The sequence below is a fragment of the Corvus hawaiiensis genome, chromosome 26 (assembly GCF_020740725.1).
Source record: "Corvus hawaiiensis isolate bCorHaw1 chromosome 26, bCorHaw1.pri.cur, whole genome shotgun sequence".
In the NCBI taxonomy this organism is placed as follows: domain Eukaryota; kingdom Metazoa; phylum Chordata; class Aves; order Passeriformes; family Corvidae; genus Corvus; species Corvus hawaiiensis.
Window position 1 is genome coordinate 23,225,245 of NC_063238.1, and position 14,640 is coordinate 23,239,884.

General features: G+C 37.5%; 1 protein-coding gene across 6 annotated transcripts in view; it reads left to right on the forward strand.

Annotated features, from left to right (window-relative positions):
* Positions 1-14,640, forward strand: part of VPS13B (vacuolar protein sorting 13 homolog B) — a 438,036-nt gene that overhangs the window by 236,798 nt on the left and 186,598 nt on the right. For 5 of the 6 annotated variants that reach the window (XM_048287162.1, XM_048287160.1, XM_048287161.1 and 2 more), the window contains 3 exons: positions 1,746-1,966; positions 5,654-5,866; positions 14,310-14,481. In XM_048287162.1, coding sequence (XP_048143119.1) covers positions 1,746-1,966; positions 5,654-5,866; positions 14,310-14,481 — 606 coding nt within the window. Of the gene's footprint in view, positions 1-1,745; positions 1,967-5,653; positions 5,867-14,289; positions 14,482-14,640 lie in introns of all 6 variants that reach the window. The other variant, XM_048287165.1, reaches the window with a different exon arrangement.

The following is a 14,640-nucleotide window of genomic DNA, read 5'->3' on the forward strand; positions in this document are numbered from 1 at the left end:
AATAACTTTCTGAATTTTCCTGTAGGAAGGAGAACTTTTCTCCTTCACTTTCTCCAGATGAATGTTCTCCATACAAAGATGAAGACTGTTTCAGGCATGGCTGAGGTTTGTGGATGTTCACCAGCCTGCTGTGTTTGAATCTGACACTGCATCCAGCTGCTTTTACATTACTTCATACTGGGACAGGCAGTTTCTCTTGGTAGATTGAAAATTCCCATGCTGGGCACACACTCTCTGTTGTTCAAGTTGTGACAAAAAGGCACAACTTCCTCAGTAGAAAATCTGATAAATGGGATGAAGACTTTCTTTAAAGAAAACAAAACTAAACAAAAGAAACCCCAAAGGCTCCCTGAAATATTATTATGTTCTTAGACCGCTGAAGAGCAAAAGCCTGTATCTGTTTCAGGTAAAATTAGAATTATCCATATATCTTTCATTGCCTTATTTTCCTCACTTTTGAGTATTCTTTGGGTTTTGGTTCAGTGTTTCTCCCAGAGCCTAATTTTTTTTTCTCTGGGACCTGGTTATCATATGTGAGATTGTATTTGGTTTACATGACAAGGTTTTGGTAGTGGGGTGGACTGCAGGGCTGACGTCTGTGAGAACATTCCAGAATCTTTTCTCATGTCCAACAGAGCCAGTTCCAACCAGCTCTAGATGGACTTTCCCAAGTTGAGTCTGTTCTGCCCATGAACAATAGCAGGTGAATTATTTCTCCCTGTCTTCCAGGCTTTTGTTATATTTTCTCTTCTAGTCCAGCGAGTAAGGGGAGTGATAACAGCAGCTGTAGTGGGTTTCTACACTCAGCCAGGGTCAACTCACCACAGGAATTCTGTTTCAAGTTCTCTAATCTGTGTGCTCAGTTTCCCTCAATTCTAGCTGGTAGAGCTGTGGAAAATTTCCCTTCACCAAAAGGAGTTCCTATTAGCCCTTTAAAGAACTACCTAAATAGTTCTGTGATCCTGCTTTGGAAACTTTTATGTTTCATCTATTGACAACCTAAAGAAAACTGATTGTACGGAAGCTGTAGGCATTTTGTTGTTCAGCTGTGCATTGCCAATTCCCTTGCTGATTATTCTTCATAATGATTCTTGGTAGGATGCCAGGAATGTCTCTGGGTAGGCTTCCTCCTAAATACAAGAAATCAAGCCCTAAGTGTATGTCCATAATAATTTGTTTTTATAAAATCCATCACCATTCTGTTCCTAAGAAGTTAAGTGAGACAGTGGAAAGAGCTGCACTGTGAGCATTGGGATAGGCTTCACTCTGTGGCATCACTGTGTTGAGGTACAACCTGTAGACTTTTTGAGGAAAGAATTCACGTTTTTAGTATTACAACCTGTAAATAGGTATAAGTATATAGTAGAAGGAATTGCCTCTGAATTGCATCGATAATGCTGAAAAAAGTGGGGAGTGGTTTCTGGATATTCTTCACTTTGAGGAAAATGGTATGAAGCAGAAGAATTTCATTAAAGTTGTTCACAATTTGGAGTTAAAATTCCCAATGGATTTCAGTTTTTAGAAGTTGTAAAAAATTTATTGCTATTGTTTAGATTTTGAAGTATAACATGGAACTGATGGTTGAATTATATTTATGAGAGTTTGGGATCAATTTAATGGTTGTTGATTGCACTTGCTGACTTCTAAGGTGGTTTAGAATAAGGCCTCTGCTAGCTGTGTGAAATTATTACCCTACTCTTTATTAAGCAACTGTTTAACTGTTTTCCCTTCTTTTCAATCACTAGGTGATGCTTTTCCATGGACAATTAGTCTGCATCATTTCAGTATATATACTCTTCTTGGACAACAAATGACACTTAATTTAGTAGAACCAATGGGCTGTACTTCTACTTTAGCTGTGACTTCGCAGAAACTGCTTGCTTCAGGGCCAGAATCCAGACACTCGTTTGTCGTCTGCCTCCATGTTGACCTTGAATCCCTTGAAATAAAATGCTCCAATCCCCAGGTTGGTACATTTAATTGATTTATGAAAGGAAATTTAAAAAAACTTGATTTAAGTAAGACGGATCTGCATTTTCGTGAAGAGGGTCTCTATCTTAATTTTTTTTTTAACTGGGCCATCAAGATCAAGATGCTTAGATTGAGATTTGCTTTGAAGCTTTCTCAACTTTTGTAATTTAAACTCTTCTCCAAATGTAATAGCTGTAGTATAAATGCATCTTTTGGCTGATGGAGCTAAATGAATTGCAGATGTACCATTAAATGCTATGATACTGTTCTGCTGTCACTGTGGATTCTTATATTGAAGTGGTTTAATGTAATTTTTTTTGCTACATTTTCACAGAACTAACATGTCTTTGAACCTAATGTGTTTTTTAGGCAAGCAATGGTATCCTACAGTAAAGGGAAGAAAAAACAGATGAATGCATGTAAACAAAAGCTACCACCTCATTTGTGTTTATTAGAAGGAAAAGGTGTTCTTAGATTTTTCAGAAAGTACACCTAGTATTTTAATGACTTGGACCTAGTTTGATGTAGTTTCAAATAGAGTAGGTGTTTAATAATATTAAATGTGGAATGGCATTGTTATAAGTGCAAGTCTTACCTAAATGTGAGTTGAGAACTAAAAAGAAAATTGAAAAAGACAATATTTTTCAAGCATTCCTATTAAAGTGTAATTGAGTAATTTGTTTTGCAAACTAAGAAAATATTTCCACTAAAAAATTGAAACTCTAAGCTCCATATAAATCATATTATGAGCATAATGACATGTTAAAGTGAAGTCGTAGTATGGAATATTAGGTCAAATGTTGTTGTCTTAAAGGATGTCCTTGTACACTGTGATGTTATTAATTTACTGCAGTATTCTAATGACTGAAAAGATACAGACAAATTATTTGAGTCTACTAAAGGTTCTTGAACTGTCTTTCCCCCTTTACATGTGCCTTACTTGTCCTTTCTGCTCTACTTATGCAAAAGGGAAGAAAAAAAAGCAATCAGTCTTCTTTAACCAGATGTCAAAGAACAGAAGATGAAAAATACAGTTACATAAACAGCATTTGATAGTTATAAATTCACAGTAGAGTAACTACGAAATTTGATTCCTTACAATGACAGGCTGTATTTTTTCTATAGATGACAGCCTTAAACTAGGTGAAATTTGGTGAATTTGTTAAATGGTAGCAAAGGTGAAGTATTATATTTATATGACTATTATGATTTAATATGAAACCATGTTCTGATGGTTGTAAAGTCTGTAGATACTTCCAGTGCGCAAAATTGCCAGGATATTGTCTTTGGTTGTAGTTTTCAATTTTGTAGTAATGTGTTATTTTTAAAGTATAAAATGCTGTAACATATTGAGCTTTACAGATTTTGCCAAGTAGTCAGTGGGGTCTTATTGAATTATGTGTGGTTTTGCTGAGGAGGGGGTGGAAGCAGTGAGAGGGGGAAGCCTTTTTTATCAAATACTGGCAGTTATCCTTTTTGTCCTGCCATTTTTCTTCTCTTAAATAGCATGTTCTAAAAATAATTATTATATATTAACTGTTATGCTCAAAAATACTTAGAAAGGAGGGAGGCCTTACACTTACACTAGCTGTTCTCATATAATCAGAAATGTATTGGCAAATTATTGAGACTACACATTTGAAAACGGGCAACTAACGAGAGAAGTAGAAATCCTTCTATTTTAATCAGTAACAACCAATGGAGTGCATTAAAAATAACCAAAGATGCGACTTTATCTGAAGTTTTGAAATTTTATTTACATGTAGACAAGTGCCATCTTTTTTGTTTTAATGAGGTTTTATTCTGAGGCTTTTTGGTATTTTTTTACCTTTCAACATAACTCCATGAAAATCATCTCCCTCTAATGAAAGTGTGCATTTTTGTTTGATGAACTTATTTTGTCCCTAGTTTCAGAGCAGGATAGAGTATTTTGATCATACTACTTGGTTGGCTGGTTGCTGGTAATGTTCAGAGACATGGCTATTACTGTCTGAAATAGCTACTCTTTCAGAGTGGCTAGAAAGATTCTAGCTTGAGCAATTTAAAAAAATCTCCCTGACAAGATAAGTAATTATTAGCTTTAATGATTATGATTACTGCAACCCCAGTAAGATTTAAACCTTTCAGTGTTGGATTAACTGATGACAAACCTCTTCACCTTGCTGTATGAGCATATATGTAAACACAAGTTCCTTCTTTTGCATTACTTTGTGCCTTTAGGAACAGTAGCACAAATAATTTTCTGAAAGCCCTGCTTCATTAAAAACAAATATACCTTAAGTTATCCTTTGGTTTCTTCAAAAAAAATTGGGACATGGGGAAATTGCAAGCATGTATGATTTGGATATCTGCCTGTATTCTATTAAATTTCTAGAGATAACTTTTGCCAGCAAAGTGTCAACAGCAGTTAATGTTATATTAGTCAATCAATTGGGTGGATGCTACATTAGTTAGTTACATTAGGACATTAGTTGAGCTTCCTGCATTACACGGAAAAGACTCAGGAAAACTTTGAAATTAGAATTTGGTAATCTAAAGGTTACCAGTGCCTATCAGAGCGCTACAGACACAAAATACTTTCGAGTATAACTGAAAGAGCTCTTCATCACCGCTGGAGTTGTTCGTCTGTAGATTGCTCTGTGTATGAAGAAAAAAATGTACTGTGAAGTTTATCTCCTCTAAGGAAAATTCTGTCAAAAGATTATATGACCTGCTCTGTGTAAACCTGGAAACTTCAAAAGAAAATCCAAGATGAATTAAGAAGGTTTTTATAAAATTCCAGCATTTCACCTCTTAAGGAAGGACTGCAGCATGTACTTTGAGACTTCATCACACATTCTCACGCACAAAATCAAGTACTGTTTTCTATCAAATGTAGATTGACAGCAGTATTTTTTTGCATCTGTTCTGCCCACATAAGAAGCCAGCTTCATAGAGCAGAAGTGTCCTGAGGCTTAAAGTTCTTACAAATATGAGAATTTCAGTTTTTTATAATGGCAACTTGGGTATGGTATCCAGCTGTGAATCTGCTTATATATTATTTTCAGTTTTCTCTGACCTTTTTTTATACAGTATATTCCAGTATGTTGTCATACAAACTCCATGATTAATGCCTATTTACAAAAACTTGTGTAAATATCTTAGAACTTAGTCAAACAATGTGCAAGTTAAACAATGTGTTTCTGAATATTGGAATGACATATACCAGGAGACTATTGAGTTTGGTAGTGAACATTCTTCCAAAGGCAGATCAATTTCACATGCTGCATGCAATCATTATTTTAATACAATTTGAATGATTAATTTTGCATTGTTAATTTTTGATAAAGTTTATGTTTGCCTTTTCCTAGAGACAGTATCTGTACATGTGAAATATACGATAAATTACCTTTGCTTAATTGTTAAAATTTCTATTAGTAAAAGTTTTACAAGACCATGTTGTTATGTTTTTGAGCTATGCACCATATGTTTACAGAAAGCAAAGATTATTTTTATCAAAGTCACTATACTGTAACTGATGTTTATTATTTTATTAGCAATGTAGTTGCTTATCAGAACATTATAAATGGTGAGAAGTTCAGTTCTGCTATATTACAAGTCTCTGTGGAGGACTTCGATAATTTTTCCTTCATCTCATTACGAAAAGCGTCATCCTAAGATTAAGTTTTATTTTGTCCCTTAGGTGCAGCTTCTGTACGAACTGGCTGAGATCACAAGTAAAGTTTGGAATAAAATTCAGAGGAAAGGAGTTCTACATCAATCTGTGTCTTCTGTCTATACTGAAACCATGACAGGACCTGCTCCTCCTAGTTCTCCAGTTAAAAGTAGCATTGGTACCATTCTACCAGATACCAGCACATACAGTCCATCTGCTGACATTGGTACCACTACAGAGGTATTTTTATTTCTTAAAAAAATTTGTTGATTGAGTTCTGACCTACAAAATGTGGTGGTGTGCAGTCAAGGAAGAATCAGAAAAATCAGAAAGAGTAGTAGAGTCCAGGTGGAAAGTAACTTTGCCCCAATAAACTAATGAAGAATACTTTATTAGTCATTTTGGCAGAACAAAAGAGAGAGAAAAACCATTTGCTGTATTGGGCCTATATTTATTATTTGTCTGTATTGTTTCTTTTTGAAGTGAGTGCATATTAGCTTGTGGCACAAAACTGTGGTTAGTGTGTTCAGGTCAAGAAGCATAAGCCGTTTTTCAAGTCCAGAATTAGTAGAATAGTAAGTGTTGTTTTGGAAATACCTGTGCTACTTGTGAGCCATTCCAAGTAGTGAGCCAGTCACTCTGATGCCTGGGTCAGTAGATAGCTGCTGTGTGTAAATTGTATTGGCAACCAGGAGAGGTACCTGGGCTGTGAAGGCTTCCAAGGTTGGCATTGTACCCAGCTGTGTGCTCACCCCACCTCCATCCAGCCACTGTTAAACCACAATGCCATCTATGAGCTACTCCTGAAGCTCAGTCCATTCGCCTCTCTCAGCTGTCCAAGTCTTAGAACTGCTTTTGTAGCTCAGTCACATGAGCATTTGGGTATGCATCTTCAGATATAAGATTGGCCACTCAGTTTTATGTATTTCTGCTTCCTTAATTTACAACACTGTGTAACTGCCAGGGGCAGTCTGGTACCTGATCATAATGTCCGTGTGTGCCTAAGACTACAAAATATTCGAGGCAGGGGGAGGAGTCCTGTGCTGTACTGAGGAAAGGAGGCTAATTCCTTTATCAGCATGAATGCAGTGTTAAAATTCATCCATGAGTATCATTAGCTGTAAGTCACCAGGTAGCTGGTAATAGAGTAGAATGGGTGGTCATAGGAAGCTGTACAACTGCACAGGCATAGCATTCGTGGTTTTCTTAGTGCCCCTGTCAGGTTTACTAGTTAAAATAGTGAGTTAATCTTGTTTGTGCTACAGGAGAGAGTCAAAAATGTGTAAGATGAGTTGAAGGTATCCCAGGGTATCACATATTTGCAATTCTTTGTTTTTAACATAAATCTATTAGAATGTGGGGAGACTTTTCTGAATGACTGGGTTTCAGTCTCAGGAGAACCCCATCAACTTTAGAGACACCACATAGAACAGTTCTGAAATACAGGCAGATACACAATAATTTGAATTCTGAGTGCAATTACGAATTCAACATTTGGTCACGATTGGTTTAGCCCTATGTATAGTTTATATTAATTCCCAGGTTTGGGGAAAGTGAAATGGTGATTGCTAGTGCCTACTTTTTATATGCATCATACACACACACCCCCCAAAGAGGCAACTGACGTTAAAAGGTCTTTGAGCTAGAGTTTCATTTATTAAATTGTTCCACTAAAATGTTTCTGGATTATTTGAGTAGCCTTGGTTTTGGTGTATTTCTATGTGTGTATGATTGCAGTTGTGAAAAATTTTGCCATGGATACAGAATTAAAGGTAAGCAATAATAGTAAGAAAACAATGTGGTCACAAAAATAGTATTTTTCCACCTACTCACATCAAATCAATTTCTCATTGAAATCAGAAACCACCAGCTTTATAAATAACAATTTGGTTTTGATCCTCTATATGGACAGCAGTATTTGGAGTACATGCTGTACTTGGAGCATTAATTGAAACTATTCAGTAATTGTTTTAATCCATATGTTACCAAGATTATTTTGGTAATATGGGTCCAAATTCAGTGCTCACATCCTACCCTTTTGCAAAATGTTTTCCATCATTTATTTAATTTTCTTCCTATTCTCAACAAATGTTATTCATTAGCTAGATAATTTTTCTCCTAAAAATTCTAAATTATCTAAATGAAGCTTAGTGAATTACTGAACAAGGGACAACATTAGAATAGAGTAATTAAATAATAATAGATATTTCTATAGGTTTGACTTAGAGAAATTTTCCAGAAGTTATTTATCAGACTATTTTGTTTATATATTTCGATGGTTTTGAGCCTTGAAATCTTGAAATCTGTCAAACAGAAAATGCTTTGCTGCCATAGCTATGGGATTTTTTAAGTTTAGAGATTTTATAGTTACTGTGTTTTGCTCTGTGGGAGACACATGATTATTTTTAAAGCTTCTTTCAGCTGCAACAGACTTGCTATAAAAGAAGAAAGCAAACTTGCACAACTGTTTATATCAAATAGCAAAAAAAAAAAGTAGTTTGTTTATGTGATTTGTGAATGATTTATATTTTAAGCTGTGTCTAATTCTTTTCTTGCTGACAACTTGATGTGAGCACCACGCTCTGATGTGGATAAAGCTACCTAGGCTTACTGACTTTTTAGCCTGGGTGGTGGTAGGACAGGGAAGCATGAGTGAGAGGCTTAAATACTGGAGGCTGGAAACAGTTAATCATTTTTACCATCCCTGCCTTGGAAAAGGTAAGGTAGTACAGACTACAACAGGCCACTTGTTACTGTTTACTTAAGTACAAACAGTGGTAGAAGTGTTTAGTCCTTGGGGAAACTCAGTGATTGAGCAAGAACGCAGAAGTTATTTTGATAAGGCATAGCATTAGTGTGGCCAAACTGTGATCATCCCTGAGCTTTAGGCAGGCCAAGGATGAAGGCCTTATATGTTTGGATCTTCCTGATGAACAAAGATAAATTCTGGTAAGAAAATAAACTCAGTATATTGGTCAATTTGCAACAATTGGTAAAAGAATTAAATTGTATATTTTAGGACTTGGCATGAGAAGTTGTGGGAAAATAGTTCAGGGTTTCTGACTCTGGCTTGATTTTTCAGTAGATCTGGAAACAGAGCAGAAAAGTAATGCATAAACATATTTAACAATAACATGCTGGGTGCTGAAAATCCAAAATGAACATTGAAATTCCATGAGAAACAAGAGCACAGTCTTTCTTCTTATTTTGGTTTCTTAGTTTTTCACTGCAAAAAAATTCTGTGAATTTGAGCTTATTTGGGGGGGGAGGGGGGGGAAGATGTCAGCTACTGCAGACTATCAGTTTTTCAGGCGCTTTGACTCTGCCTAATGGTTGTGGTTACAGTACCATGAACAGAAGTCCAAGAAGAAATGCAATGTCTTCCATTTCTTTTGCCTCCCAAAGGACAGTCATGCAACATGTTATATCTGTCTTCAGAGGAGCATCTGCCACTCACGAAGAGAATGGGCCAATTCAACCTTTACACATTTACATGTTTAATGGCAGAAAAAATGTAGGTAGTATGTTGAAGTTAAACTGTTGAAGTAGGCAGAGGCAGTACCATGTCACCTCTGACAGGGACAGGGTGTTGAGCAGCTGGGGATGTCTCTTGACAAGCTCTGCAGCTGCCATGGCTGCCAGCAAGAGGTTATTGCTGAAGGCCGCAGCTGAACCCAGTTTTAGCTACACTGACATGCTGCCAGTCCAAGGGGAAGTACGGGCAAGTGACCTGGAATACGGGGTGGGAATTCAGTAGCCCAAGTACAGAATAGCGGGGTGAGGTGAAGCACAAGTGAGTTGAGGCTCTTGTTAGAACTTTCAGGCTCTGTGGTAGAATGAATTCCAAACCCTGGCAATTTCAGGTCCAGGTTCTAATGATACCTCTGGGTCGGTATCTGTAACTCTAGGGTAAATGCAGTTCTTCAAAAATCTCACAAATACTGTCTTAAGTAACTTTGTGCCAAAATTATCAACTGACTGATTCTCTGAGAGGCATTGTGCATAATTTCATATCTTCAGAAAAATAATCCTAAAGGAGTGTGGGAAAAATTATAGCCTGATTTCCTTCAGAGTAAAGTTATCTTTCTACTCAAACCACTAAATAAAAATAGCTCTCTGTGGAAAAAGCCCTAACAGAATGCATGAAACAGCTGAAAACATTAAATTACAGAAATAAGAGAAACCAATTACAAAATTCAAAAATTGCCATGGTGGCAATACTTATTTGCTGTTAAGTGTACCCTTTTAAGTTAATCAGCTATTGTTTCTTCTTTTTTAACTATCAGAAATGTAGAGACCTGCCAAAATTTTAGAACAAAGTTGATTTTCATTCAAAATCCATTTTGGAACACGTTCAGTGGGAGAGTGGGGGTGTGTGTGGAAGACAAGAAGGAGACTATCTCTCTTTCCCACCCATTCCATAACAGTTTGTAAGTTATGGTTTGGCAAAATTAAATGTGTTTATAGTACAAAAAGAACTTGCAAAATTCTTCAGATTAAAAAAAAAAATAGAAAAGAAAAAAATTGCTTTTTATAGAATGCAAAGAATAGACAGTCACAAATGGTTCCACAGAACATCAGCATTGGCTTGAGCTTTGGCTTGAACTGTAAATAAACATGTAAGTATTGTTTTTCCCTTTCCTTACTTTAATTGGCTTTTATTTCTTGATACTTTGTGAAATCCATCTGAAGATCTCAGCACAGGGAAATTCTCTTTGGCTGGCTCCTTCATTCAGATACGCCTGCTGAAGGGATATGCCCGCTCCAAAGTACTGTTGACTCCACTGTCTTTCTAGAGCATGTGAGGTTTGATGAGAAGGGTCATCTCAGACACAGTGAAATTCCAACACAGAAGCGTCATCTTTTGGGGCAATCATTCAAAGGCAAATATGAAGGTGTGGGAAGTTACTGAAAGGCAGAGTCAAAGGAGCCGTATAGATGTTATACAAAAGAAACAAATAGGAATTTATTGGCAGAAATTGAAAGGCTCAGAACTAATGCCATTCTCATGGCATGAAATCTCAAGTCATGAAATAGGTTGAGGCTTCTCTGATGTCCTCAAAGAATGAGGACTTTGCAAATAAAGACTCATTAAAACAGGAGATAGGATTCTCAAAGCATTGTGGTTTTTTCTGGTTTTGTAAGGATACATTTGTCACTCCTACCTTTCATTGCTTTACGAGTGAGCAGAGTAAATAGTTGAAGGGAGGCAAGCTAGTGTTTGCAGAGGGTTGACAGGGATAGTCAGAGGACACCAAAATGGCTGGGTTATTATTACAGCTGGTGGTGGGGTCCGAGGCTGTGACCCAGGAAGAGGTGACCGGTCCGGGGATATGGTCCTGAAGGGAATCGCCTTCCCGGGGCCCGGTGTCTTCCTCTCAGCTGCTGGCAGAGGAGCCCTTGCAGAAGCTGTCAGCTCTTTAGTGATATCAGCTCGTGATTTCAGCTCAGCTCTGCAGGGCAGCCTCTAGGCCAAACCAGACCGGAGAGAGAGACGAGAGGACCCGTATGGCTGGTTCCGCACGAAGGTAGCTTTATTGTGGGTCCCCTCCGGTGAAGGGAAGCCAGGGACGAGCTCTCCCCCCCTACAGAGGCGAACTGGTCTCCTTTTATAGGGATACAGGGGATCAGCAAGGGGACCAATGGATTACAGAGGGTCTGGGACAGACCAATGGGTTACAGAATGATCTGCATAGAGTCCCCCAAAGGATTGTGGGTCTACGTTTCCTCGCCATGACTCCAAAGTCCTTTCCAGGGAGTCCTGCTGGGCGATTGCGAAATCTCTTATCTCAGCAGACATCCCTCCAGGGCAGTGGCTGGGCATATCCCACAGGTTATGTCACTGTCTTACTACTGGAGCCTGCCATTTGAGGAGGAGCAATAAGGAGTAACATTGGTTAGCACTGGAGAAGGGACTGCTCTGCCTACATCCTTTCAGATGCTGGGGAAGCAAGGCTGCTTCCCCCATACTTTTTCATTCTAAGGACAGGTGCTGGCATCCTTGAAGAAACAAAACTGAATTTTTGTTTACAGTGTTGAAAAGGTATTTACTCTTGTGTTGCTGTCAGTTAGTGCTGCCTTGTAGGATAATTAAGTGGCACTGAAGAGAGTAGAGCTCTTTGTGGAGACAGTAGGAAATGTCTTGCAAGGACATGGTTGGCAAAAGCATTAAGAGATTGGAGTCTGGACAAAAAAGGCAAGAGGCAGGAAGGATTTTGCTGAAGAAGCAAATAGGAAATTCAAGTCACAGTTTGGCAAAAAGGAGTTAACCTCTGCCCTGAACATGTTATTTAGCAGCTTCTACCACACCTTTTTTTTTTTTTTTAGCTCATTTTGTTGGGTGTCTTATGTTCCATGTGCCACTACTATTTGGGAGCTAGCTATACAGTGAAATGAGCTATCTGAGGTTTCTCCAGTTAGATGTCCTGCTGTGGTAGACATTAATTATTCTTAGATACAGAGCAGGAGACAGGCCCTCCTATATTTAATAATTAAATTTGCAGACAGTGTAAGAGTAAAACAGAAGAGGAAGAGTGAACAAACACTAAAAGCAAGAGGGTCATGCTAAATCCATGACTTGGAGAGAGATTTCAGGTGGGATTGTGTAAGGAAGTTAGCTTGATTAGAATGTGATAGGGAGCAAATGCTTTTTGCGCCTCTGGAGTCTCACAGTTTTTCAAAAAATGGTCACCTATGGCTCTCCAGGTAATCTGTTCAGAGCTGTAAGCAATAATGCCTTATATAAGAAATATAAAAATAAACAGAAATATATTTTTCTTTCATGCATTCTGTTTAACACAAAGCCACTGTCACTGTAGATAATTGAAGGTGCGATGGAGCTTAATTTTCATTTCAACACTTCAAATTACATCTGTTGTGGTGGTCCAGGTATTATAGTCTCTTGTTTAGGTGTTATTTTCCAGAAACATACATTGGTTAGTCGGACAAGCTTTCCCTTCCTCATATGAATGAGTATCTGGAATGCTAAGTTCTCTATGTCAGCTATTGACAACGTAGATCGTTTCTTCCCACTTGTAGTAAGTGTCACTGAGCTTTTCAAGGGTAAAGGTTGCTGCACACAGATAAAGTACCTTTGCTGTTTCTCTCTGTGTCCTCTGAAGAGTTCAGAAAACATATAATTAAATTGTAGGCCTGAGCTGAATAAAAATGTGATTTGTCAACATAAATGCTTCCATATGAGCTGTGTCATTAGGTTTGGGATAGGTCCTACCCATCCAGAAAATACATTGCTAACAGAATCTCCGTACTTGCATTTTCCAGCCTTGGGCTGCAGAATGGGGCAAGTACTGTCAGATTTTTCTTTTTGCCACTGAAAGTAGGCTTTCCTGGGACATATGATGTTGAAATGAGTGCGTTCTGACTTCTTGCCTGACAGGTTAAAATGGTTTCAGTCGAATTGTGGTGCTTACTGTGTAGGTCTGACTTCCAAGTTGTCCTCCATAGAAATAATCTTGGCTTCTAATTAGATAAATGTCAAATGTGTTGTTCATCATAATTTACAATGCCTAATCCCACAAACCTTCGATGAAAGATAAGACTTTGGGTGTTTATTGGTCTGTTAATCTTAGAAACAACTTACTCTTAGTGGATCAAAGTGACTAAACCTTATTCCTTTTTTTGTGCTTGAATAAAGAAAACTTGAAACACATGGTGGAGTTGCAAGTGAAGATGCTCCTGGATATTCAGTAGCTTCTGGATGACATTAGTGACTTAGGTGTCCTTTGCATTCAGTTTAATAGGCTGTAAACACTAGGGGCTGATGAGCAGTTACAGTTTGCATCTTTCTTTCCCTATCTGGAGGCAGTAAGATCCAGCAAAGGAGCAGGATGAAGTCCTTTGGCTGGTAAATATGCCTGCACTGCTCTAATAGGCCTGCATAAAAGGATTTTCAGTATAACTTTCATTTGCCATCATGAGCTCCTATAAACATTAACCTTTATGTCTTTTTTGTTGAGGCCTTAACATTTTAGGGAATGAACAGAGATTATTGATGGCACAGAAACTTCTACAAGCTCATTTGTCAACATTTCATACATTTAAGAATATTACAAGTGACTATCATTTTTTAAACAACAGAAGTATTTAGAAAGTGGCAAATAAAATATTTCCAATTCTTACAAAAAGCTATTACTTTCTGAAATATGTTTGCAAGAAATTACAGGGAAGCACAGACAAGGGGGAAAAGAATGATCCAAACCCAGTGTGTTCATCATGTAGGTGTTATGGCCTCACTGGGTGGCTCTTCATTTGGTACTTCCAATGATTCTTTCTTCCTTTGCCTTTCAGGTATGTGCAAGCCTCCATATCGCTTTTCCTATTGCATCTCCAAATATTCCTATTAGCCTTTGTTTTAAATTGATGATAGTGTTTCCATAGTGTAGAGTTGATGAGGAAAGTGTGCTATGCCAGGGAGACCTGTCATAAAACCTTACAGTTTTACCATTTAGTCTTTGCCAAAGTCTGTTATCTCTACCAAAGAAAAGGGAAAAACGTTTTGTTTATGTTTTCCTGGTGTTACAAATGGCTTAATTCAAATATATTTGGACATCTGTGTTTCTATAGTTTGTGCATCCATACCAGTTAAGATAGAAAAAAAAAATAAAAAAAGAAGTGCGGAAATGCAATACTTATTTTTTCCTCAGCTATTGCTTTTGTTTTGTAGGCTGATTCTCTTCAGGGTGGTGATGATTCTCCATTCTCAGACTCCATTACGTTGGAACAAACAACAAGTAATATTGGAGTCTCAAGTGGACGTGTCAGCCTATGGATGCAGTGGATGTTGCCAAAAATTACTGTAAAATTTTTTGCTCCTGATCCTAGAAATAATGGCACAGGTATTCTGCATTTTTCCCCAATGTACTATTTTAAATTCCAAGCAGCGTAGCCTATTTTACAGCACAGTATTAGCTATTCAGAGCTTGTATCAACATTACTGAACACTATAACATAGAAATAATGAGTTGGAGCTGTATTTTAAATAACAGCAACAAACT